Source organism: Fopius arisanus, unplaced genomic scaffold (assembly GCF_000806365.1).
Source record: "Fopius arisanus strain USDA-PBARC FA_bdor unplaced genomic scaffold, ASM80636v1 scaffold00042, whole genome shotgun sequence".
Lineage (NCBI taxonomy): Eukaryota > Metazoa > Arthropoda > Insecta > Hymenoptera > Braconidae > Fopius > Fopius arisanus.
Genome location: NW_011887781.1, coordinates 449,771 through 475,609, shown reverse-complemented (window position 1 = coordinate 475,609; position 25,839 = coordinate 449,771). Strand labels below are relative to the sequence as shown.

At 37.6% G+C, this 25,839-nt stretch overlaps 4 protein-coding genes across 9 annotated transcripts; 2 read left to right on the top strand and 2 right to left on the bottom strand.

Annotated features, from left to right (window-relative positions):
• The first annotated feature begins 524 nt into the window (after positions 1-524).
• LOC105266880 (serine/arginine repetitive matrix protein 2) lies at positions 525-10,758 on the top strand. 4 transcript variants are annotated; one of them, XM_011305332.1, is made up of 10 exons: positions 525-636; positions 1,468-1,525; positions 5,093-5,293; positions 5,561-5,893; positions 5,974-6,086; positions 6,719-9,029; positions 9,328-9,540; positions 9,630-9,814; positions 9,951-10,137; positions 10,236-10,758. In XM_011305332.1, exons 2-10 carry the CDS (start codon positions 1,484-1,486, stop codon positions 10,515-10,517), a joined length of 3,867 nt encoding a protein of 1,288 aa, XP_011303634.1. In that variant the 5' UTR covers positions 525-636; positions 1,468-1,483; the 3' UTR covers positions 10,518-10,758. The 4 variants fall into 4 exon arrangements, with proteins under 4 accessions (XP_011303634.1, XP_011303635.1, XP_011303636.1 ...); XM_011305333.1 differs by lacking the exon at positions 525-636 and having other exon boundaries at positions 5,080-5,293; XM_011305334.1 differs by lacking the exons at positions 525-636; positions 1,468-1,525 and adding an exon at positions 2,357-2,449.
• On the bottom strand, positions 10,548-12,189 carry LOC105266882 (transcriptional regulator ATRX homolog). Its single transcript, XM_011305335.1, has 3 exons — positions 11,851-12,189; positions 11,604-11,714; positions 10,548-11,466 (listed from the first exon to the last, which is right to left on the bottom strand). Exons 1-3 carry the CDS (start codon positions 11,853-11,855, stop codon positions 10,824-10,826), a joined length of 759 nt encoding a protein of 252 aa, XP_011303637.1. The 5' UTR covers positions 11,856-12,189; the 3' UTR covers positions 10,548-10,823.
• A 537-nt stretch (positions 12,190-12,726) lies between these two features.
• Positions 12,727-21,027, bottom strand: MFS17 (Major Facilitator Superfamily Transporter 17). 3 transcript variants are annotated; one of them, XM_011305328.1, is made up of 11 exons: positions 20,763-21,027; positions 17,302-17,403; positions 17,099-17,151; positions 16,756-16,955; positions 16,383-16,619; positions 16,228-16,312; positions 15,056-15,270; positions 14,782-14,931; positions 14,586-14,718; positions 14,051-14,292; positions 12,727-13,955 (listed from the first exon to the last, which is right to left on the bottom strand). In XM_011305328.1, the coding sequence occupies exons 2-11, from the start codon at positions 17,316-17,318 to the stop codon at positions 13,731-13,733; spliced, it is 1,557 nt and encodes a 518-aa protein (XP_011303630.1). In that variant the 5' UTR covers positions 17,319-17,403; positions 20,763-21,027; the 3' UTR covers positions 12,727-13,730. The 3 variants fall into 3 exon arrangements, with proteins under 3 accessions (XP_011303630.1, XP_011303631.1, XP_011303632.1); XM_011305329.1 differs by lacking the exon at positions 20,763-21,027 and adding an exon at positions 18,963-19,060; XM_011305330.1 differs by lacking the exon at positions 20,763-21,027 and adding an exon at positions 18,972-19,060.
• A 469-nt stretch (positions 21,028-21,496) lies between these two features.
• Positions 21,497-25,470, top strand: LOC105266878 (uncharacterized). Its single transcript, XM_011305327.1, has 14 exons — positions 21,497-21,744; positions 21,859-21,922; positions 22,009-22,145; positions 22,227-22,367; positions 22,531-22,610; positions 22,673-22,787; positions 22,972-23,139; positions 23,339-23,541; positions 23,706-23,759; positions 23,867-23,993; positions 24,147-24,280; positions 24,588-24,789; positions 24,936-25,138; positions 25,213-25,470. The coding sequence occupies exons 1-14, from the start codon at positions 21,598-21,600 to the stop codon at positions 25,301-25,303; spliced, it is 1,866 nt and encodes a 621-aa protein (XP_011303629.1). The 5' UTR covers positions 21,497-21,597; the 3' UTR covers positions 25,304-25,470.
• The last annotated feature ends 369 nt before the right edge of the window (positions 25,471-25,839 follow it).

Genomic DNA, 25,839 nt, shown 5'->3' with positions numbered 1-25,839 from the left:
TTTATCTTTGAAATTTTCAATATTTTGGAAAAAAGGGAAAATGAAAAATAATTCCCCGCGGGCTTCAATTATGAACTGCAAAAGAAATTGAAAAATGACAAACTGACAACACCAAATCTATATTTTGCTCTACTCCAACATCTTGAAGTTGAAATTGTCAAGAACTCCTCTATCTGCCCGCCCCATCCTCATATTCACGGTAAAAATCCCTCATAACTCACAAATTACAGTACTTATAACTCTTCCTCAAGTGTAACATTCTTCATGGCCTGACAAGAGGTATAGAAACCAGCTGAAGCGAACATCTTCAAGAGTCCGAACTCCACTGTTTTGTCTGACAGAACCGTCTTGGCTCTTATTGCACTAACGCCCGGGTTGATAACCGGCTCCACAGCAATTCAATTCAATACCACTACACAGGGCAAAATTAAAATACCCAAGGGAAGGGAGAAGGAGTTATCCAGCCAGAGAGAGGGGATAACACCGGTTAACTGTCAGTTTTATAGCAGTATGACTCTGTGCCTCCCCCAGATAGGACGTATCCAACAATTACCGCATAAAAATACCCCTTTTCTAACTCAGTTTCCTATTTTGATTTTATTTTTACCGTGGAAGTGTCCCGGCAGCCGAAATAAGGTCAGTATGCCTAGTTCCCTCGTTGGCGACGACTATTATTAATTAACTTAATTAATGAATTTTATTCCAATTAAATCGGCCGTTTCTCTCATTTCGTTCTAATTTTTATCGAAAGTCAAAGCCGGGAATTTTTATTGTTCAAATTACGTTGAGGTTCGGAGACATTTTTTTAAAGGAAGACTGAATATTTGTGTTTTAATTCATTGAAAATTATTTATGATCCACGAAATTCATAAAAAATCGAGATAATTCACTTCTTTAAAGAATTTTACCCCAATTCGATTAAATGTCCCAGTCCTGAGAATTACTGTCATATTTTCCAGGAAATCATTGAAGAATCCCAAGACTGCGACAGAAATGATGTTTTTTTTTATAACTGGGTGATTTAATTTATATTGAGCAATTAGGGAGGGACTGTTATGGAATTATTCTATTATGAGAATTTTCATTCAAGACCAGACAGTCTCAATTCGTCGTGACACTGTAGGAACTGTTTTTGGTAATGTCATCCGCCTTGACACAGTCCAGAGATACGTGAGAGGAATTTGTTATATCTAGGAGGATATCAATTGGAGGGATAAGTTCATTCGACCCTTTGCGGGTCGACAGAGGGTCATATACCCTTTAAAAAAAAAAATTCATTTTATGGAGGACTGACTACTAATTTTCAGGGCACCGACACCAAATGCGAAATCATTTGGATCTTTAAATCAAATACAAATATTCAGCTAAATTAATTATAATTCATTCTTCAATCAGAATTCCGATTTTCAAACGGAAAAATTCCTTGCGGTTTCAGTTGGTTTTGAATATTTTAATATTAATTTTCAGTTTGGCGGCATAAGCAATGGCTGCTCCTCAAACATCTTCACGCCTCGAATTGCTTCAGGTAAGACGAAAAATATCGGAATACCTCGAGTATCGGAGCCATCGTGATTGAAATTTATTTAATTTATTGACTTTTACGAGTCACCATCGAGAGTCTCGTAATTCCGGAATGGTCCAGGCTTGTTTGCAGACTCCGACGTGTCATGCAAGTGCATATACGGCATCTTGTCCCAACCAGTATGACCTCGACAACGACCCACTTGTGCCTGCACCAAAAAAAAAAGAAATAAATCGAATTAATGTCGTATCCACAGACCATTTGGACATTTCCTTTTTCATCCACAGATAGTTGTTTCCAATAACTTATCCAATCTAAATCATTGCGTCCTGTAAATCATTCGTGAAATAGAATTCCCCCCATTATTAAATATCTACACAAAATAAATTAATAAAAATACCAGAATTCATAAAAAATTTTGTGAGAGTAAATTGAGACCCCGGAAAAGATGGCGAAAAAAGTTTTCCTATTCCTCTTAGAGTCAGAGAAATTTCTCGAAAACTACTAGCTAAATGAATTTATTCCCCTCCAGCTCTTCCTTTTTGCGACCAAAATAGCGCACATGTTTCTACTCATTACCAAATGAATTATAATGAAAATCAAATGAAGATTTCAAGGAATATTCATGTCTGCGAGGAAATCATTGGAGGAATTATTGCGGTTGGCAAGCCATGCGCAACTTTAAAACTTGGGATGGTTTTGATACTGACGTGACGTCATTTCCTCTCGCTCGTAAACTTTCCCTGCCAAATTGTTACGGGGAAAATATCAGCGGCTTGAAAGTTCAAATGAGTCCCTCTCTATTTATCGTTGAATAGAAGACCACTCCAGTGACATCAGTCACAAAATTTTATCACGAGGAAACAGAAACGAATGACTCGGAATGGATATGGATGAGTCACTGGATGTCGGACCAGTATTGGGACGGTACGTGTGGGTGTTTTCTCAGGATCTTAATGTTAATAAAAAAAAATTGTGAACGGGATACGCCACGTCACCTGAATCACTACAAAATGCGTGGGTACATGAATTTTATCCATTTTTTAATCTTCCAGAGAGAATATTTCTGGGAAAAAAATATAGTTAATCGATCTGTTATTGGAATCGATATATTCAATCGAATCCACCATTCGTTACGGAAAACTCCGAGTGTTTCGTAATTTGTCGGTTAGAGTTGATCGGATTGCATATGAATCTATTTTTGAAAGATTTCATTGATGAACCGATTGATGCAGAATGAATTCAGCCAAGCTCGAAGGGTTCAATGCTGTTTAATGCCGGATGTCTTGGATTGCGACGAGTTATTTGATAAGAGGGCGCGATGATTTATTGAGTGATTGAATCATTCGGTACAAAACGAAAAGTATTCAAACATCATATTAAATTTCGAGATAAAGAAGACTTGAGGTAAAAAAATTTCCGAGTGCGCTGGAGGTCTTGTAATTATAATAATCAAGAGAGGAAAAAGGTTGTGAAATTAACGCGTGAGATTAGCTCTAGACGTTGAACCCTTCTGTATTCTGAAAAATCCATTCATGGAACACGAAATACGACCATAAACATCGATTCCACCTGATTACAGAAACGCATTTCCCGCACTGACTTCCGAGAGAATTGTTTATATTTACACAAAACAACGTGGGATAAACCCGAAGTAATAATGATTTCACCGGCATTCAGAGAGCAATTACTGACGCATGGGCGAGTCAATGGTTTCGTCACGCAAGGTCGAGGACTATCAGATGGGAAAGGGGATTTTTTTTTTTCTTAATTCCGATCACGTGGGATGTGCCTTACGAATTCCGACTTTCATCATTTAACGACGAAGATTTCCTTGAATCATTTGGGCTTGACGAATTTCCATCCAAAATTTCTCTGAGCTGACTAGACAAATTAATAATAACAAATTAAATAATGAATGATCGAAAAAATTTTCGAATTCTCCCGAACACTTGAATTTCCGTCACTATTTTTCTCGTGTATCCAATTCACGTCGCCCTCACGATAATTACTCCTATATTTGACTTAAAATTTTGAAAATATGATTATCCACTTGTTTTATTCATCGACGCATGCGTGAACCCACGTTTTTAGTAACAACCCATCACCCCTAACATATTCTTAAAACACAGCCGTCAGTTTAGTTGTGATGGCAACCACCAACGTGACAACACGTATTGCAAAATCACTTCCACCATTTTCCCCCAATGAAATTACATTAATTCCCTGATTAAATTCAGCGAAATTATTTTAAAATCGAGCCACATGCAAGTGACAGCCGAGCATTCATTATCCATCCAGCCAACCGTTAAAATAAACCATGATCAACACGTTATAATGATTAAAAATCCATGGTTGCCAATAATGACTGCTGCGATAAACCGCAAACTCCCTCACACTAATAATCAATTAAAAATATCATTCCCACCAGTGTAGAATTAAAAAAAAAACGAGTAGATGACAAGATCGAGAGGTGTTTCTGTGAACATTGAAACCCCGTGGGCAGCTCAAGGACTTACTTCAGCGACTAATCTTGCGAATATGGTACGATACAATTAAATAGAACAGTTATGTTGCAAATAGCGAGAAATCATTCGGGAGAGCCCACACCACATCAATTGAACCATTTCCATCATTTCCACCAGTCCATAACGATTCCAATGAAAAAAATTTCCAATCATTATTTTTTGTTATCAAAATTTCAAACAGCATCAATATATTTTTTGCACGAAGGAAAATAAAAAAAAATTTGGAAAAAATTATGTTGAGTATTTCGACGGAATGCTTCAATTATGCATTCGGATTTACCCAGTTACCTAATTTTCAAGACATATACGCTATAAAGTCCCTATGATAACCCAGTGAGACCATGATGCGACGTAAGTGAGGGTCGCGGGTATAAATTGTCTACGGTGCAGGTGAAAATCGATCGGCACACCGTGTGCTTCATTCCGTGATTCGCCAAGTCTGGTTCAATATACTTTTAAAGCTAATTACATAAATTGTTTGTTATTCCGGCAGCTGCTCCGATTCAACTGAGGCCTGACCTTAAGAAACTGACTTTTCCACAACCCCTGACCTTTCCCAAGCCGACATCAACGTAAATCATTACTTTTTTCATTCAAGTTTACGAGAAAAAAATTGTAAAATCCCATTCACAAACGAAAAAGCCGGGATATAATTTTTTTTTATCACATTGAAAGAATTATTTTATAAAATAGGGGATTGTGTAGAGCAGTTGTTTTGGTAGGGCAGCTGTAGCAGATGGGTTTGATAACCCCAAGCCACGTGGGATGGAATTAAAATCAATAAAGATAGCACACAAGCAGGGCGCCTCCATATACCTTGCCCCACGAAAATTCGCTTGATTCATAAATATTTCAATGCCCTGGTCGATCCATGCGGGGAAATTGCTTATATTCCTTAAAAAAAATTCAGACGTAACGAAAACTCTACACTAATTTTCTTTAGAATGACATTTTATATATAATATATTTGAAATATATTGTCATCGATTTGATTTCAAACGGCGACCCGAGCACTGTAAAAAATAACAGGATAAAATTCCAGGCGAGATTTCAACAGCGTCAATTAATGGAGAAGGAGCAAAAATTACTTCAACTTTATGATCAACAACAGCAGAGAGCTCATCAGGTAGCTCAACGGGGTAGTGCAGGATCGAATACCTCAAATGGATCGGGTTCCGGTACCAATACCCAGACTGTAACCAGAACCACAACTACAAGTCATTCTAATTCCCAAGGTGGAAAGGTAGGAAGCAGTGGTTGTACGGGACAATTTGATTAACGAGAGAATTCAAGTGCTAGCTTATTGGATTTGGGGGTAACTGCCGATATGATTGATTGATTTGATCGGATACCTAAAATTGAGACCGCGAAATGACAATATAAATATTGAAACGTGTCAATGAATTAGTAATTAAACACATTGATGTCTGATATCTAGTGGATCCAAAAAGGAACCGGTGTCGTCAATTTTTTTTTCAATTTAGAAATGTATCTTTCAATTTTCCTGAAGGTAAGACAAATGTTCGACGAGAGACGACAGACAACGGTGAAGGGAATCGATAGGAGCTATCCCCTGGAGCCCCTTGAAAATAAACCACGAAAAACCACTGGCCCAGGGGCTCAGAAAAACGGCAATACAGTATCCAGCAGACACTCGGTCACTGTTAAACGTACGATACGTGCCGATGCCAATGGCAATGTCAATAATGGAAAGCCTGTTATCAATTATCATGAGGCAGTGACGCGCGACACATTTGGCCCAAAAATTGTTCACCGAGAGGACGATCTGGACGAATTTTATAATGAAAATGATTTATCTGAGTGGAACAGTACCAATCAGGAGGTACACCATCAATTTCAATAGATTCCCTTTTATTTTTCTTGGGTATCGAATATTTTTCAAGCAAAATAATATTTTATCAGCCACACACATACGGAATCAGTGGAAATGATCGGGCGAGACCAGCCGAACGGACCAAATTTGGAATCACAAAAAAAGAAACCTCACTTAAGAAGAAAAATGAAACAGCCCCAAGGTAAATATTCTCAACTTTATCTTCATTAAAGTGTATCTAATCTAATATTAAAATCGAGGAGATTAACTAGCTTGAGCAGCAAAAATTGAAATACACGGAGAAAAGATTTTCGAAACAATTACCTAGTAATTATCTGATAATCAGAGGAGGAATTTCTCATTTTTTCGTGAATTGAGAAAAAATCATTTGGATGAAATAAAAAAAATTGTTTCCAATCAAGACCCGTAACGTAAATTTTCCACAATTTTCATGAAAATGATTTTTTCTCCGTGTACTATAATTGATATCATCTCTAACTATCGGGGGCCCTCAAAAGTTGGTTCATTAAACGTTCAATGGTGCAAATAAATAAAAGTCCATGAAAGAACCGAGTCATCAATTACAAATGTCCATAAAAATTGAAAGCCGTTACCTTTAACAATCTCCATAGTCAACAGCAGGGAGTAATAAGTAAATACTAAGCTGATGTCATTGAAATGTCCCAGTATGCCTCGCTAACTCAGCTTGAATGACTTTAACCCCTAAAGGTTGACCATAATCATCTCATGTGGTGATTAATAAAAGCAAAAAGCTAGTGGGGCTGATTAAATTTGAAGAATTCCTATGAAAACCAAATAATCTTGACATCGAAGAAAACAGGAATCGAGGACCTACCGAAATATGATAAAAATTCAACTCGGGAGAGAGTCACCCGAATGGAGAAGAGCATCAAGAGAGTCTCTCCGGGGAACAAGTAAAAGTCCAGAGCGAAATGGCCAATCGGGGGTCAGAGGTGTCGTCGAGATGCAAAATTCCATTTCCACGGGTAACTGCAAAATCAATGAGAATAAAAGAAATATTTCCATTTCTTCTGTGGGGAGTTGTAGAAATCGTAGCGCGCAAGGAATTTTTAACAAATCACGAAGTGCGAGAGGCTCGAGAACTTCAACCCGAGAGGACACTCCAAGTCCCCAAGAGAAATCTAAAATTACGGAGGTCAAAGGAGGTAGCGTACCACGAAGAGAGTGGAATTGGGAGGCATTGGAGAATGTTAAGGAGGCTGGGGCTTCCCCTCGAGGCCAGAGTCCGATTTTTCGAGTGGTATCGAAAGGTGATGATATTGAATGTGAATCAATTAATCGAAGCAAAAGTTCCAAGTTCGACTCATTGAAAAATTCAGACAAATCTCGTTCATCAAGTCCTAATTTGAGGAGTGACTCGGAATTCCGTTGCTATCCGCGTCGAAAGTCTGAATTTGAAAAATCAAGAATCTTCCGAAAGCTTCAGAAGGAGCTCGACCAAGAGTCCCCGGAGGATTCGGAGAAATTCCCAAACGGAGATGATGCACCCCTCAGGAAAGACAAAAGTCCGAGCCCCGCGAAATACAATGAGTCCTTTTTCCGGATCAAAGAATATCCACGGAGAACTTCAGAATTTGAGAAATCAGATACATTCGTTAAACTTCGGAATACTTTCCACACTGACGAAGTCAGAGGACGAAGGAGCAGTGGGAGAAGTGCAACTCCTCCAGTAGTAGTTAAATCTTCGTACGAGAAAATCATAGATTCACCATCGAAAAGGAGAAACTCGAGGACAACTTTTCATAAACTGCAGGAGGTTCTCGACAGGAGTTCGCCGGATGACAGGTCCTCGCCAATATTCAGAGGAATCCGCGATGAATTTCCAAAAGGAAAGAAATCGGAGTCTGAAAAATCGAGAATTTTTAGAAAACTGCAGATGGAGCTGTCAAGTTCACCCGAGCCCGCTGAAACTTCTAGTCCCTCGCCAACGAGGGTTTCTTTGAAGAACGACGAGCTCGAGATATCGAATGATTTCAATGCACCTCGAGCATCCTTCGAGCAGCTGAAATCGGTCCAACTTTTGAAGGATCATTTACTTCTCACCGAGAAGAAAAATCAATCCAATCGAAAATTATCCCTCGATGACATCAATGAAGATCTGCTCCCGAAAAAATATCAGGAAGGCACTCCACACAGAGTAATAAAAAAAGAGAGGCCTCGCTCACCTCCGCCACAACTCGAAAAATTAAACAGCACTCACAAGATTACGAGAGTCTCAAAAAGCGCACGTTCGTCATCTCCGCGCAGCGAGGCAAGAGCTTTTCAGGAAAAATCATTCTCAGCTGCCTCAATCAACGAGTGCTCACCAATAGCCTCTCCAATTTTAACTGGTGACTTCAAAAATCCTGAGAACACCTACCAACGGAGCGATTCCGTGGAGTCCGCCCTTCGGACCTTCACCCAAATCGATAATATCGTGGAAACGCGTGGAAAATCAAGAAAATTGACTTCCGACTCGCGGAGATCTAGTCTTCACGCGGCAACAGCTTCCTGGGCGATGAAAACGAAATCGACTAATCAACATATTCATGAGAATGTTTCGACACCTCGAAAAACCCTAAAACTCTCCGGTAAAACGAAAATGAAGAGCTTGAAGGCATCCAAAGGGGAAAAAGTTGCGAAAAAATTAGAAAGATCTCCATCGCCGTCTTGTAAAAAACAATTATTCACGGATTCTGAATCAGATGTCGCTTCTGAGGGAACTAGAAGCAGTGGAAAGACAATTACTATCGAGAATACATCGGATATGGGAAAATGTTGGCCTGTGAGTGGTGCAGCTCAACAGCCGTTAAAAATATTGAGATCAATCGAGGACATTCGTAATTCGATGACTCGGGACAACTCCGGGGGAAAGCCAATCGATGAATCAACTAATTTAATTAGTCCGAATGTTACAATTAGAATTATTTCTCCGACCACAGCTCGACGTACTGGATATATTAATCAGTTCGTTGAGCTCGGTGCCCGTAAAGCCCGGGTTTTCTCAGAGATAAACGTCAAACCTGCCCGTAGGATTGACAAAACTCCGAGTCCAGATAATCCGAGGATTACTTCTAATGAGACGAAAAGTGTCAGTAGAAACAATTCGGATGTTACTTCAAGGGTAAGACTGTTTATCTGTATAAACGGAGAAAAAAGTCGGAGAAAAAAATGACGAATTACGAAATAATTCGTGAAAACAGAGAGAAAAATATTTCTTTCATCCCAGAATTGTGTACGATGCAGAAAAATTAGTCTCGTACCAGTAATAGCGTTTTTAAACCAAAAATAATGAATTGAGTAATTTTTTAAATAGTCCAGTCATTTATATAACTGAACTTTTCTCTCCATTCAATGTTTTCCCCGAGAAAATCACTTTTTAGATTGGCATTAATTACAATGCTCCATTGTTTTTACATCAGCCGACGTCTAGAGGCTCCAATCGAGAAAAGCAATTGGAAAATCCTCGGTCTTTCGATGTTGTGGACTTTAACGAAGAGCAGACGAGACAAAATCCTAGTGAGAGAACATCTCTGAGAAAAAACTCAGCGTTTGTGGTTGAATTGGAGGGTGAACCGCGTTCTAAATCCATTTTGAGTGTAAAAAAATCATCGAATGACAGGCAATCACCAGAAGTGAGTTGCAGTTTATAAATATGACAGCTGGATTAAATTATTGCGCACTACGATCATGATTTTTCATTAAAAAAAATTAATTCCAATAGAAAACATCCCAGTCGAGGCAAAGAGTATCAAATAATCGGCCAGCTTCGGCAATATCGACAAACTCGAGCTCAAGCTCGAATCAAGGAGCGAATTCTCCTGCCTCGAAAAGCAAAATGGCTACGAAAACACGAGGAGTTAATTCCGGTAATCGTACACCGAGTGCGAGATCTAACATCCTAGCTACGTGAGTTTATCAACACAAATAAATAGAATTGGTGGTTATCATTCTGTTCAATTCGATTTTCCACGTTTTCTGAGTGAGAGACGCCGGGCTCATTAGGAAATTATTTTTCTAATATTATTGAATTGATATTTTTTAGGGATTCTCGATTGCCAGCGTGCAAAATTTGTGGGAGGAGTTTTGCCTCAGATCGTCTGTCGTTCCATGAACAAATATGCATTAAAACTACTCAGAAAAAAAGAAAAACTTTCGATCCTGTTGTGCAGAGAGTCAAGGGGACGGAGTTAGAGCCTTTCGTTAAAAAAATGGGGAAGAAGGGAATTGATGTAAGTATTTGAAGGACCAATATCATGAATATTCTTGAATGAAGAATGTAAAAAAAAAATTCTATCTGTGATCCACGATTTTTTTTCTCTCTCTCAAGAAAAAAACCAAAAAATCAGAGGTGAAATCAAATTGGCGTCGTAAACACGAGGACTTCATAAACGCAATAAGATCGGCGAAGCAGATGCAAGCTCACTTGGCAGCGGGTGGTAAATTGAGTGACTTACCACCCCCACCTGCAAGTGATACAAGCGATTACATCCAGTGTCCACACTGCGGTAGAAAATTTAATCAAGGTGCTGCTGAACGTCACATACCAAAGTGCGAGCACATGCTGCACAATAAACCGAATCCACGTGCCCCCCCTAAGCCCAGACGTTGACCCACAGGAAATACCAGTAATAAAGAATAATTCGGGGTGACGAAACAATTTAATGTGCACTAATAGATTACTCTAGTTGGAGCGATAACTTTCGTTGATTATTTTTCTTGTAACTCTTGCCCAATAACTCCATGGAAATTGACAGATATTGCGAAAAAAAAATTTTACGTTAACTCATGGCGCTAATGTACTAATGTAAATAAAAAATGGGAACAATAAATTGAGATAAGAAATTATGAAAGTCAGTCGGTGAGAATTCATTGGTAGAATTCTTTTCCTCCTGAAATATTCAAATTAATATAAAAATTAATGCCTGCAGTTCTTCCCCAATGGATCTTGATTTTGCCCACCAGATTTGGCCTGACAGCTGTCTGAATCATCTTTTGTCTCCTCTTCATTGATTTCCTCATTTTCTTCCTCGGGATTATCTTCATGTACAATTTCCTCTTTATCTTTTCCTCGTTTCGAATTCACAGACGACTTCTTGTCCTTCTTCCGATTTTTCTCGGGTTCTCCAGACGCTTCCTTTCCCTCTGAGTCCTCTTCCTCAGTCTTCATTTTATTCTTCTTCTTCTTGGAGGTTTTCTGCTGCTTTTTTATTTTACGCTCTTCACTTTGCCCGGACCCCTCGTGATCGGAGGACTGGGATTTTTTATTTTTTTTCTTCTTCGAAGGCTTCACCGCAGAGGCAGAGCCTTCCTCGTCCTCATCAGACCTCTGTTCATCCTCAATCAATTGCTCACTCTTCCTCGACTTCTTTTGCTTCTTCCTGGATTTCACGTTCTTCCGATTTTCACGTTCTTCAATGGTTATCTCTTCACTCATCTTCAAATCGGTTTCTTCGTCCTCGTCTTCCTGACTGTTTCCCACTAGTTTTACCTTTTTATCCTTCTCTTTTCGTTTTTCATTCAGCTTCAGTTTAGATTTTTTAGATGGCTTCTCGTCATCACTGCATAAAAAACGATAAAAAAAATTAATCGAAGAAGCCAGGATTTCGGAGAATTTTTCAGAATCCAGAAATAGCAAAATTATCGATATGAATGAAAGATTTTCGATAATTTCGATCCGATGAATTTATTTATGTACCTCGTTTCATAACTTTCCACATCTCTCTTTTTCTTCTTGTATTCTTTTTTCGCTGATGCAATTTCAGTCATGAGTAGTATACAGGTAATTACAGCAAACACAACGAGAAGCCTGAAATAACGGAGTAATTTAAAATCGAGAGAAATTAATTGAGAAATGAATAACGGAAAATTTCCAAAAAGATTCGATCTATTGCGAGAATAATTTTTTTTAACCCTCGGATTGAAAAAAGTAAATGATCACTTACCGCATTCTAGGACTTATAATTAATCGATTTAAATTAATTAACTCGCGAGATCGTTGCAGCACGTCGATCCAATCGACACAAAACGGAATGATTCGAACTTGAGTGCTTTATACTAGAGATATGAATTCCGTCTCGCGGCCATAAATCCCACAATAAATATAATCACTCTCGACAAGAATCTCTCGTCTATGATGACTCTCTCACTCTCAAGAGGACGACGATCTGATGAATTTTAGACGCTCAATTACACGATAAAGAGGTCAGAGTTGTATTCCAAAGGCGATTTTTTCAGAGTGCCAACATTTATTCAACTTTTTCAATACGGAAAATTGTAACTCAATTGCGTAAAAGCCCTGATACCATCTGCAAATATTCGCGACCCAGCTATCTCGTCTTCCAACGATTTTCTTATCAGTTTGAGAACGATTGATATACAATTTTCAGTTCTCCGGGCATTTTGATTGAGGAATAACACAACGAACTGATTTTTTATAGGAAAATTATATTTTTTCATATTATGTAGTACTGACAGGTTTTTCTGAAGATCTTTACAATAAACAAACCCGAGTATACGATTAAGGTACATAATTCTCTTGATTAATTTTTTTTTTAATCGAACGTAAAGGTAACGAGATCTAAAGAATTTCGGTGATTAACAGATTTACAACATTAATTTTCAGAAGATTATTACTAAACCACAGGAATTGATTAAACATTATTATTAAGGGATAATTCTGCGTTGAAGTTAGGGAATGATTTTTTCCGGAAATTGACATGAGAAATAATTATTCAGCGGGTGAGAGAGTGAAGTAAATAGACCAGTTCAGGGTATTGCGTTTGGAAAATGTCGAGTTGCGATTCAATTCCACTCTCATATAATTTTAATTCAATTACAATTTATTTGACTTTCCACTACTTCAACCCAGAAATATTTCGAGCAATTTTTCCATTCGTATACCCATCCTTTCGTTTCATTTGATCATTGAAAAAAAAAATGACGGTGAATAACACGTTTTATTTATTCGATGGAAGATGAAGTGAAGTTTTGTTTGTAGATTCTAATGCAAGGCACTGATAAGATTAGTATTTCGAATGTGCTATATATTTTAAAATGTTGTCATGTTCGTTTTCTCATCTGTCCATAATAGAAGTAAACAATACTATCACATTGTGACAAATACAAAAAAAAAGAGATTTCCCTTACAAAAATTGCAACCGTGAGAAAACTTAAATTTACTTGGAAATTGAGATAAAAAGTTTAATGAAAAAGTACTCATACCTGCTGCTGTACGAACTCAATCTATCAACTAGTAAGTAGTTATCAATATTGTTTCGTGTTTTACTTTATTACGAGTAACTACTCCTCCTCAATTTCTCTACTAAGTAATTAACGTTTCCATACAAATTCTGATCACAGAAATAACAGAGAATGGCAGGCAGGACAATCCAAATAAGTACCTGACTTTTTTAGTAATTTTTGTGCTCATGTCATTAAAAAAAATCTACTTCTCCGAATGTAAGCATTCGAGCACACACAAACCTGAGATTCAAATTCCACAAAAATAGTTTGATTCGAGTCTTTCGACATATTTTTTTCTTTCTCCCAACCCACCCACTGTTTTTTTCTTAAATAAAAGACTAGTTTAGAAAACTCTTAGTCTTCAATTCAAGAAGAAAAATGTAGACTGAGAGATGAAATTATTTTTTACAGAGGAAATTTACATGATACAAGAGAATGTTCTCTGTTAAAATTTGTCTTTTTTTTTTCTCTCAGTAAGTCAGTGAATTACTGCCACATTTTCACTCACAGGCTTTTGTGCAAGTTATTGAGAATGTCCATAGTACTTATAATAATTACTCTAACGTAGAATGTAAATGAACTACGGCTGTCCAGAGAGACTGGATCGCCTGGAAATGATTTTCCCATTTTTTTGAGAAGTATCATTGAGAGGTTCGCCATCGTCGCTCAATGGCTGTGGAATTTTCTGGTCCGGATAGTTCCATGGCTGAATATCAGCTGTGCCAAATATTTGGTAAATGACGTATGTACCACAGGCAATGCAGCTCGTCAAACCGAAGACTTGTCTCCACGCTGTTAGAGTTTGCTATAGAAGCGGAGAAAAAAATATTCCTTTCAATTGAGAGCTCACGGATGTGAGCTATTGACGTGTGATTTACTGATTAAAAGAAAAATACTCACGCCGTCTTGGGTTATAACACCAGCAGCAATTGGTGATAAAAATGAAGCTGTCATGTGAATTGTCTGAGCAAATGCCAGGACTGGCCCCGCAAAGTTGGGTGCAATGTCCACGATACTCGCCATTGCCCCAGCGTAAGCTGCTGTTATCAAAGTAACAGCTACGAACCAGATAACGAGAGCCAGGATGAAGTTACAACCGAGATAGCCAATCAGCAGGACGAGAATTCCCGGAACTACTTGAGCTGAAAATAGTGAAGAACGGATTGAAGTAGTTATTCTTTTTCTCGGCGAAAAAAAATAAAGACATTTGTTTGCATTGCTACTGAGAACTCATAAGTTTTCCCGAGAATTTTCAAAAATTTTTCAAAAATAAAAACCAAAAAATTTCAAAAAATATTTTTCAAAAAAATTTCCCAAATTTTCAAATTTCCAAAAATTTCTGGAAAAAAATTCGATTTTCATCTCTCAATTAAATTGAATCTTTTTTTGGACTAATAGAGAGGTCCGCTACTCAGAGCTCACAAATTCCACTCACAAATTGCTGTGAATAATTTTCGAACATTGGTCAGCGTCATGATCTGTCGTGTTACGAGTACATCTGCCACGTAGCAAAAAACCACTGAACTCAGATAACTGCATATAAAAGGGACACCAGAGAGTACACCATTCTGAAATGAAGAGATTAGGTTTTTCTGAAGGAATCCCATTGCAACCAATCGGAAAATACTCACGGTTTGAATATCAAAACCCAGGACAGTTTTCATGTACATTGGTCCAGGAATAATGAACACGTAATGCACCCAAATTCTCCCAAAAGTTGTAATTCCAATGGACCAGGCAGGCATCGAAAACAGCATCGACATCCACGGAGTTTTCACACCCTTGAAATAATTGTTAAATTCTAATTAAACCTCAGACCTCGTAGAAATGAATTTCTCATAGAATGTTCTCGACCATTTCACCATTCGACTCAAACCAAGTGAATTGAAAAAAAAAAATCCTCACCTCACTAACTTGATTGCCAACACTCCCTTGAATATACCTCAGCTCATGCTGCGTAATCCTGGGATGTGTAGCTGGTGTATCAAAAGCAAAGAAGTACCAAAAGAAGCACCAGGAGACCCCAATGGTGCCAGTTGTATAGAAGACGACTCTCCATCCATAATGGGCGATAATAAATCCGCAGAGTGGATAGGTAAGGCCGATTCCAAAACTGAACCCTGAATATAGATAATGGAGCTTGTTAAAGTGTCGCTCACCCCAACGTGAACAATCCCAATGTAGAGGTAGGATGATAACATGAAGATTCTCTCAAATATTCGGGCCATTATGCAAATCTCGATATCACCAGGCTATTTTTACAATAATTCCATTGGCCATTTGTACTCTGCAATGGGATCCAAATGATGTTTTAGTGTGATCGAAATGGGGAGAGAATAACAAAAAATAATACACCATGTTGTTATGAATGATTGCAAGTGACAAGTCGAGTGGGACAATGAAACTTCTTGCCTGTAAAATCAACTTAAAAATGATTTTATTCTGGTATCTACTGTGTGGTAGTCCTGGCTGATTCAACCAGGCTGGAAGTATACTCTTGCCGTTCTCATGCTGTTGAGCGGTTTTTTTTTTATCACTTGACTGATCGAGTATACCCCTGAGTCCGGACGAATTCAGCAGCACCAATTGGCCCTCTAAATCGTGAAACAAGTCGATCATTGCATTTTTATAAATGAGTATAGTTATTGCTGATAATAAATTAGCTGATTGCTTCCGAATGGATTTTTTTTTTCTCAAAGTAACTTTTCTTTTTCTCTTCTCTGGTCCGTTGATGTCTCTCTGATGTTAATCGATTCTGAGAACAACATCAATTTTTTCAATTACAAATCTTCCATTCGGACGCAAAGAGCGTTTTCATAATTAACATTAACATTAAATTTTAACTGAAAAAGAATATTTTAGATTTATGAACTGTTCTGTTCTGAAAGAATCATGTGGACATTAGTGTTGAGAATTTTATTCAAATTGTTGGACAAATAATCGAGTTATGGGCATGGGGTAGATTAGCGCGAGGTAATTGAAGTTTCACTGTAACACATAAAAATTTTGTTTAGTGGTGCATTAAACGTCTTCCCAGGGGTAAAAATTTTCAGATAATCCATTGACTGGACTCTCACCTTGGAAGGAAGACATGAAACGCGAACGTTCCACGGGGGGAATCCAATGACCAACTATGGCATACATTGCTGGCCAAGTCAAGCCCTGAAAGCCAATAAGTTTATGAATAATTGCAAAAGGCAATATTGCCTTTCTCGTTGAATTAATTACATACACTCGCTATTCCTTGGATACTCCTCAAGGCAATCATCGCGGAGTAATGGATATCAGCAGCAGTTGGAATGAGAAGACTGCAAATAGCAGTGAGTAGTTGTGATCCTCCAAAAACAGTCTTTGTACCAAAGTACTGGGTTAATACACCACCAACAACTTGGGACAGTATGTAACACCAGTAGAAGCTGCCAATTATGGCTGATTGTACTGTTGGAGTCCAATCAAACTCTCCAGACCCCTGGAATCAAAGAACGTCGATGACAAATCAATTAACCCACGTGAGCTTTAAATCTGATCGACTACTCAGCTGAGGAAATAAACTGCATTCATCTCTCTCGTGGTTAAAATTTTTTTTTCAATAAATTATCACTCACTTCTCGAGAAATTCGACTGCTCGTGATATTTGCATTGCCCTCGTAACAATAAGCCTCAGCGTTACTGTTATTATTCTCATTAGAACTCGGCATTTCAGCCATTTCCACCATAGCTAAATTTATGTCCATTCTCATCATGAATGAGACGAGAAATCCGGAGAACGAGAGCATGTACAGTACAACTCGTGCTGGGACCATGTCTGTAAACAAATGCCGAAAAAAAAATTTTTTTTATTGCAGTTTATGTATCCGAAGCGTATGTGATCCTTGGAAAAACGGGGATATCTGAAATTATCAGTAACTGGGGCATTGATGGTATTTATAAAAATTCAATAGTTTTTACCTCCGAACCTGCGGATACTGAAACCGGGACGTCTGTACAGGTGACCCTCGTACCTGTTCATCAAATAATAATTGAATAATCATCGCAAAGAGTCAAAGAATTAACAATGAAGATCATTTACTTTGAGATATTTATATTTATACTTATTCATCTTTATTATATTATATTTTTATTGGATAGTATTGAATTGTTATAATTCGTACTTCTCAGGATCATCCATTGTTGCTCTGATGTAATTGGAGGAAATCGATTACTTGTCCTCACGAACGGAATGGCACTGTAATGAGCCACAATCACCTTGCGTTCTGAGAAAAAAAAAGTTACATTACGGATAGTAAATAACAATTTGCTTTTCACATTTCTAAATTGCGATATGCATCTGAATTACTGGGAATAAAAAATTTTCGAGGTGAAATCTACGTATTTCTGTTAATAATTCATCGAATGGTGTAGGTGATACACACGGGGTCAAAAGTTAAGAAAACAATGAAGCAATAAAGGTTTGTTGTTTCGTCGTGAATTTTTCCAGGAATCGACATGGAATTAATCAATATCTATCCATTGTGTCAACTTTAATATCAATCTCTAGAGTAAAGCTGAGGGACAAATGAATTTCATTCTACAAAATAATTTCTGAGGAACTTGTCGTTATCCCTCAGGGAAGTCAATGGGTCACGTTCTCACAGTCGCTCCCATTTTTTAAATAATCCCCCACAAAGTGCAATAAAAATTCCTCGAATTCATATTCCCTACGGGGTAGGGATTCCCACATACCTCAACCTTATTGAATTTCAATGGGACAAGATCATGAGAATATTTCCTTGCAATTTTTCTCTTCAGGATTAATGTCACATCAACATATCTAACGAGGACGGAACTGGAATGAGTCACTCAAATACAATTATCCTAGTTCTCCTTTCATATCGTGTCATTGTCCACTAGCTGTCAAGCAATGAGAGAATGACTGATTGCTATCCATTTCTCAACATGACAAAGTTGTATTTCTATTAAACGCACATTAATCTTAAATGCTAATTTCCAGATGAATGGTATTTCAAATTAAAATATTCATTCAAATGAAATTTATGCCATTCGCATTTTCAACAGAAAATCCTCGCTATGAGATATATTTGAGATATATTTCTTTGAATACAATATCTCGTAAAGATATGGTATTCAAATGCAGCTGAATCGCCATACCCGTTTTTCAAAATTTATCTCGGTAATGAGTCATTTTTTCCAGCGAAGAAATTTGCATAGAAATATCTCGTTATTTCCACTTGCGATCGTAAAAACCATTTCAGTCTATTGCAGACATTGTCTTGACAAGAAAAACAATTTCTACAAAAAAATCCGGTCATTTCCTCGAGCATAATTTCCCTCACAATTTACAAAAGAATTACAATGACAGACGGAATTTGCAATTAAGCGACAATTGAGTGGTTTAACATAAATGAAAAAAAATACGCATAAACTTCAAGTACGACACGTAAATATTTCCTCAAACTTAAAATGACAGTGCAGTATTGATCATTAAAGTTCTGTTGAGACAAAGAATTGACTTAAGCTTGAGTAAATTAGTAATAAAATAAATTTACAGTTCTAACACGTCATGCCGCATTTATCTGCAATGAATCCTGAGTACAATTAATACGAATAAAATTCTGCACGAGACATTTACCCGACCGGCTCCCCGAAATCACTCATTAATAAACGATTTAATATTCAATGACGTGAAAGAACATCAAGGTTAATATCAATAGGTAAATAAGCACCACATAATGGCCAATGAAATTCAAAAGAACAGCAACGATAAGGAAGAAAAAATATTGTCGTTTTGATTAGGCCAAAGAAAACGTCTCACATTAATTACTTTGATTACAAGCACGGGAAATATATGAATGACTGTAGAAATCCGGATAGATCGATGTAATCACCAAGGCAGGATTATCACCACTGACTGTCGGCTTCATTCAAGCCACGAGGCAATGAATGTCTGTCCCATTTCTTCATTTTCCCCACCACCATCCATGAAAATCCCGATGGAACACCACGAAAACGTAATTTTAGTCAATGATCACAAAGATTTACTCTACCAGTGACATTAAATTAATTTAATCAAGCTTTTTGAATAATAACTGAACAATTCGTGGAGATAAATTTCTGTGGAAAATATTTCAACGGTTTTTGCAATTGAAATAATAATTAAAAAATGGAAAAAACAGAATGGGCTGAAATGAGAATTATGATCTCGTGAGAATTGAGATCAGTTGTTCATCGGGTCGATTCATTAAGAGAAATAGGACTAGACTTTGATCAACTCATGAACCTGATGAAGCTGAGATGATTAGCGAAACGACGTGAAAATGACAAGTGGATTTTATTTTTGTCTCCTCGAATGACCGCGGAAATGACTGGTGAAATCATAAAAGTTACGATTGCCGGAATTTTTCACGTCTATTTAATTGTGAAGTGGAGTGCGATAATCATGGTCCTCTCCTTGTCGAGCAATTGACCTCAGTCATGCGGACGATCTTCAAGACTAATACTTAATAAAATCGTATGGTTTAGGGCATTGGCATCACGAGGGAGTCATTTTTGTCATGATTACCACCAGTTGAAGACATCACGAGTTGCTTTATTGCACAGAAATTAATGCCAGACAATGAGTTTATTAAATCATCTTTCCATCGAGCTTTTTACTCCCTCAGAAAAATATTCTCTTTATTTCTCCCTAGGAATAAATTCTCAGCCCTTTCGACGCACTGAGCTATTTATCAATAATTAACGCAATAATGAAGAATGTTAATAATCCACTTAAAATAAATTTATGCGCTAAACTTCGACAAGACCTTGGACTACCGGCATCAATTTTCCAACAGGAAATCGATATGTGCACGAGCGAGTTGCGTTTTTATTCGCAACAAAATAATCATAACGAAAACATCGGACTGAATAAGTTTCAATGTTCAGTCTGATGATCAGAAATTCTTACCAGGACACACCCAGGACGATATTCTGAATGTGGGTCATCAAACTCACGTGGGGGGAATCCCAAGGGAAACAATCAATTTTATATTCTTACTTGAATCTTTGCTCAATTTTTTTTGCGCCCGAATTAATTGAATATATGATTGAAATGTGAAAAAAAATTAATTTATTCTCTCAATAATTAAAGATTCATGAGATCTTTTTAATAAAATAAAAGAAACCATTGAAAACCGTCAATTGTATGCAACGACTCCCTGAAGGAATGACTCATGCATAAAATTCGAAATGGAGTATCGAATTCTTTACCGAAATGAAAAATATATTTTTTTCGATATCAGTTTTTGTGGAATATCTTGAAACAGAGGCAAAATACAGGTATTTTAATAGATACCTCATCTGGAGCTTTCACTTTTCTGTACAAAAAATGTCCTTACAAAAATATCATTATCTTCCTTCAATTTCGAGATATCACCTAAAAATGAGTGTCGAAAAAACTGCACTCTCCTGACGTGCACTCAATGCATCGAGATTGCTTATCCTAATCACTTCGGTGATTACCGACGAAATGCCATTACCCAGAGTCAACAATGTCCCAGAGAATAACGGAAACATCCTGATTACGGGAAATGGTTGAAACTGTTACATGATAATGACAAGTTCTTTCATAACTCACCTTGATGCAGTGCTTGCGACACGCCATGTATTCGGTGTGCGGCTTTTCCCCACTAATTTCCCGCATTTTCGGGTTGACACGTGTTTAAGGGATTGACTTTCCCCGCGACCCGATAGATGAAAAAAAACTTTAAATGTTTTATGTCATCGGTGGTGTAATTATTTTGACAAATACCGGTAACCTGGAGAACACGGGGTGCGGACACTTTTGATGTGCATCGGATACACAACGAGATTGTTACGTACTGGGGAGCAATGCAACGAAATGCAACGCTAGACCGCTACGTCGATGACTCTAGATGTAGCCTCGACCTCAGGTTGTGACGTCATTGGGATCACGTGATGACGCGCAGCCGATGGCGATGGCGGTGGGTGGAGGTCTGTCGGGATCGATACCACGACGGCACTCCGCGAGGCGCCAATTTGAAATGCTTTTTACACTCGTCGAAGAAACTTTCTTCTCACTTTCCCCCGAAGAAGCAGAAAACTCAAATTTTCTGAAAATAAACTTTGAAAATTCCGGAAGGAAATTTCTTCTCATATTTATTAATCATATTATATGCAAAACCAGCGATTGGTTCATGAAAAAAAATGTCTTATGAAGTTTTGTAAAAAAATTAAATTTTGTGGGTTTTCATATGCCCTCTAGACTGATTAAATTTTTTTAATGCAAAATAAAAGACACCTGAAGTTTGGTGCAGTTTCTCCCAATTTTTTTATCGAGCTGACGTTAGACTGAACCAAAAATTAACTACAGCCATTCAAAACCTCTGGGAAATTCGGAATAAAAATGTTACGAATACTCTAGATTAATCCCCTTGATTTTTTGAGACACGATGACCGCCATCAGCCAACAGGAGCATATACAAAATTATTTAGTGAAGACATCGAGTCCCAATTTTCCGTTCAAGTCAAAAAATTCCACTCGTTTTTATTCGGAGTATAAAAAATATTGTGGACTGGACGAAATTACTCCCCTAAGAGTAAGTAATAAAATGCGCAGACTATTGTTTAATTTTTTTACTGTCTTATACAAAGAAATACTTGAATAATATTAAAAAATAAATATTAACGCCGTAGAAATTACATCGTTTTAGATTCCAGTCATGGATATCGCCAATAAAAAATTACAGGGTCTATCAAAAGGGCGAGTGGAAGAGGGTAATGAATATTCTGATAATTTCGAAACCGTTGACGCAGAAAGATAAAATCATAATCTCCTTTTTCTGGTTTCCATTGGTGTTCAGAGAGTGAACTCATAGGAATGCTGTCCAAACAACTGTATCTTGCAGGCAACCAGATGCAGAGAATGCAGGTAGTGTTGAAAAAAGCTGAGGAAAGATTGAAGTCCAAGGACCAACACATTGAGCGTTTGAAACGAAAAGTCTGACTTTTTTCACGTGCATAATTATCTATCCACCCGGATAATTAATCGGCGCCATTTTACGATTCTGGATGATTTTAGGTGAGAGAGTGGGAGGTGAAAAACAGAAATCAGGAGTCAACTTACAAAAGAGAAATGCAAAAACGTCAGTCACAGATTGACAATGCTGAACACATTCGAAAACGTTGCATGAGATACGAAAGCAGAGTTTGTGAAATGGAGGTAAAATTCGCTAAAGTCCTGAAAAAATGTTCATATAATAATTTAATAAACAGGGAATTTAATTATTTCCATTTTTGTATAAACACTGATTAATGAAGGCGTTGTCAAAGAACGAATATTAATATTTGTTGACAAATATTTATTCAGCGTCTGAAAATTTCAGAAATTCCTCGCGGATTACGGCCTGGTTTGGGTCGGAGAAAAGTCCCCCGCGGGTCCCAAAATTCCCGAAGAGACATCCAAGTAAATCCTTTGGAATGAAGTTTAAAAATGAAAATAATTCCTCAGTTTTCCGTACATTTCAGTGACTTCGTAATGAGTAATTACCCTCAGTTACTGGAAAACATTCAGGAGCTGAATTTATCGGTCGGAAAAGATGAGATGCACGTGCACCACAGCCATGGCCTAGCCTCATTCAAAGTTATTCACTGATTTTAAAAATTCCAAGAAAAAAAACTACTTTTGGAAAAAATTAAGAACTTTCACGGGAAGAGAATTCTCTTTACTGAAAATTGAATTCATTAGGTGTCGCAATTCTTCGAAAAGTAGTTTTTCTTCAGTAATACCTCTGAAATTAATAGAAAAATTCCTCTCATTAAATCAGTCTCAGTCCTGCATGTCTCTAAAATTCTACAAAAATGGAATGATCGTGCAGAAAGGCCGATTACGCCCATACACAGATCCCCGGACGCGATCATTCATCCAAGATATCCTCGACGGTTATTTTCCAGGCGAGCTCCAACATGATTACCCCAATGGCGTGCCATTCAAGGTTTTCTACATTTCCGTTTACTGCACCGCTAAAAAAAAAATAGAAAAATGAAAAAATTCCAGTACTCGTCGGGTAATCGTCGGGAGGTCCAGAATTTTTCGATTCATTTGAATTCCCGATCTAATATCCATATTCATTTTTGAATTCCATTTCGGAAATTCATACCAATTTTTACAACAGATCGTTTTTGAAAAATCAGGTGGAGGATCACAAAGCGGAAATGTACTTCGGTGAAGGCGCGAATTACCCAGGCCAGGGTTATTCTCTCGGAAAAGTGTCGGTGATTCGTTCCTCAAGCTCTTGTCGGGTGAAGAATCGAATCTCTTCACCAAAAAGAGCCCAGACGCCGAAGCAGAGGGTCAATTCCAGCTCTAGCACCCCTAGAATGTCATTTAGCGCTAGGTGAGCCGCAGATTTGAGAAAAAAAAAAATCTTAAGAATTTTTAATCTGCGAAGTTCTGCATAATTTTATTTCGCCCGAAAAAAATATGCCATTTTTACGGAATATTAATCTCGGTGTGAACATGTCAATGAAAGTTGTATGTAATAATATTGTTTTTAATTAGGCCCGGTAATCAGGATGCGACAGTCAAAACTCCGCAAGTGCCTTCGACTGCTAGGTAAATCACGTGAGATCGACTGGAATTAAACGAACGATCTGTTGAACGTCAATTTTATTGGTATTCAGATGATGAGAGATTGATTTTTCATTTTCATCCCTTCCTAGATTGGCCGATCCCGATTTCTCGGACCTCCGCTCCCAAATTCTAGCCTCTCACAATCACAATTGCTCAGACAGTCATCTCCAATCCCACATTAATGCAGAGTTAACACTGACGAGTAGATCTGAGAAAGTAAAAAATTCTCTCAATCAATATTAAAAATGAAGACGCACGAAAAAATTCAATTGAAAAAATCCAGAAAGCGCTAGTTTATCCGATCGAATTTTTTGGTCGTGCTTGAGATTTAACGTTCCGGACTTATTTAATCATTCCTCATGACTTTAGAAAGCTCCAGTGATTGCAAGTAATGCCGACAATCACCTCCATGTTCAAGAGCAGGCAAAGTATTTGAATCAGGCTGCAGATACTCTGAAAAATCGCTTCAGCACCTATCGCTCAGCCTTCAACATCCCGTCCAGGTTATCATCTATCATTATTGTTTCCATTAAAACCCAGCAGGGCAATTAATAATTGTTCGCTCAGTACAAGAAAAAAATAAGATCACACGTAATGTTTAAGTGAAGTGCGCAGTTGTCGATGGAGAGGAATTGCATTCGCGATCGAATTATCAGTAATCACCGGAAAGGCTCGTCAGTCCTGGAATAATCAGATATCAGAATGATGAATTTAATCTGATTATTCCAAAACACTTGTTATCCGTTAATTATCAGCCCCCAATAAACAAATAAGCATTTTACTTTGGATATTACAATATTTATTTTTCAGCATCAGATCGGATTCCAGGACTCGCGCTAGATCTGCTAGTGCCTCTGGAATCAGGTGTCGGGGAAGACCTGTTTCCAGGGCCTGCACTCGTGATCAGGCCCCTGCGATGACTAAAAGAGATGATAAAACCGTGGGAACGAGTAAAATATCAAATAAAGTCCGGGGGTCGAAGTCCGCGACTATGGAAAAACCAAAGAATGGAGTAAGAGCAAAATTCAATGAATTTTCTTCTCACATCTCTAGCATTTTTCAAAGTAGTTTTTTAACTACTCGAAAAATTTAATTTGGAGGATGAAAATAATAGTAATGGCGGAATTATTAATAATTTAGTGTTCGGTAATTTTTCAGCATCCGATTGTTCGCGAATTAAATTCTTCATCAGGAGGAATAGACGAGCTCCAGTTGAAAGTGAGATCGTTGAACGGTGGTACAGTTTATCTAGTGCACATATCTGCGGATGATAGTGTCTCTCGTCTTTATCAGCTGCTGGATAGAGTGGTGTTATCCTCGAAGAGGCGATTGAAGTCGAGTTACAAAGTAGTCATCAGTGGGTGAGTGAGAACATGTGTTTTCTGGCTTATCTGCATGTGCAATATTTAAATTAATCGATTGCCTGGGATTTTAGATACGCTCCCAGGAGGCTTGATCATCTGGGAGTATCTCTCAGGGATTATGGAATATACCGGAACTGTGTACTCCATCTCGTTAACGATTAAACAGGCAAATTCCGCACAGAGAAACTCAACAATAAAAGAAATACGGAAATGAATTTTTTCCTTTCAGCAAATGTTTCGTCCATTCGTGTTTATTCTCGTTGCGGATGTTATGAATTCCTTCAGGGAAATTTAAATTTACTTTGTTCGTTTCCGTTGTTATGAAGAAAGTTAAGGGCTCGGGGGTAACCTGATGATAAAATTCTATTTTTCTCGTAACTCGCTATTTTCCATTATTTTTACAGAATAATTAAATCGAAATTGAAGTGCTTTACTCATTTAAAAATTATCTGAGCCGGAAAATAATTGCATAGCCAATTTTTTTTTAACGCGAAAATGTCAAAAAAAATTCGTGTCACACCCAATACCATTTTGCTCTGGCGATAGAATTTTCATGAAAAGTTTCTTTCAGTGTATTCGCCTGCGGCTGATAGTATGTTTTCTGCGTTGAAAAATATGACGAATTTAATGCAATTGTGCACATAGCGTATGCATTCATTTAAAAAGCCAAATGATCGAGTGGAGAAATAAATAAAACC

Bases quoted from the DNA above. Each gene is read 5' to 3' on its own strand.
- LOC105266878 (XM_011305327.1), top strand. From the start codon at position 21,598: ATGACCGCCATCAGCCAACAGGAGCATATACAAAATTATTTAGTGAAG. The intron at 23,542-23,705 runs GTGAGCCGCAGA...GTTTTTAATTAG, and splicing joins AGAATGTCATTTAGCGCTAG to GCCCGGTAATCAGGATGCGA. The intron at 23,760-23,866 runs GTAAATCACGTG...ATCCCTTCCTAG, and splicing joins CAAGTGCCTTCGACTGCTAG to ATTGGCCGATCCCGATTTCT.
- LOC105266880 (XM_011305331.1), top strand. From the start codon at position 3,980: ATGACAAGATCGAGAGGTGTTTCTGTGAACATTGAAACCCCGTGGGCA. The intron at 4,067-5,092 runs GTACGATACAAT...ATAAAATTCCAG, and splicing joins CGACTAATCTTGCGAATATG to GCGAGATTTCAACAGCGTCA. The intron at 10,138-10,235 runs GTAAGTATTTGA...CTCTCTCTCAAG, and splicing joins TGGGGAAGAAGGGAATTGAT to AAAAAAACCAAAAAATCAGA.
- MFS17 (XM_011305328.1), bottom strand. The intron at 16,620-16,755 runs GTGAGTGATAAT...CTTTGATTCCAG, and splicing joins GCAGTCGAATTTCTCGAGAA to GGGTCTGGAGAGTTTGATTG. The intron at 15,271-16,227 runs GTGAGAGTCCAG...ATCTATATTCAG, and splicing joins TTTCATGTCTTCCTTCCAAG to GGTTCAGTTTTGGAATCGGC.
- LOC105266882 (XM_011305335.1), bottom strand. The intron at 11,467-11,603 runs GTACATAAATAA...TTTTTTATGCAG, and splicing joins GTGGAAAGTTATGAAACGAG to TGATGACGAGAAGCCATCTA.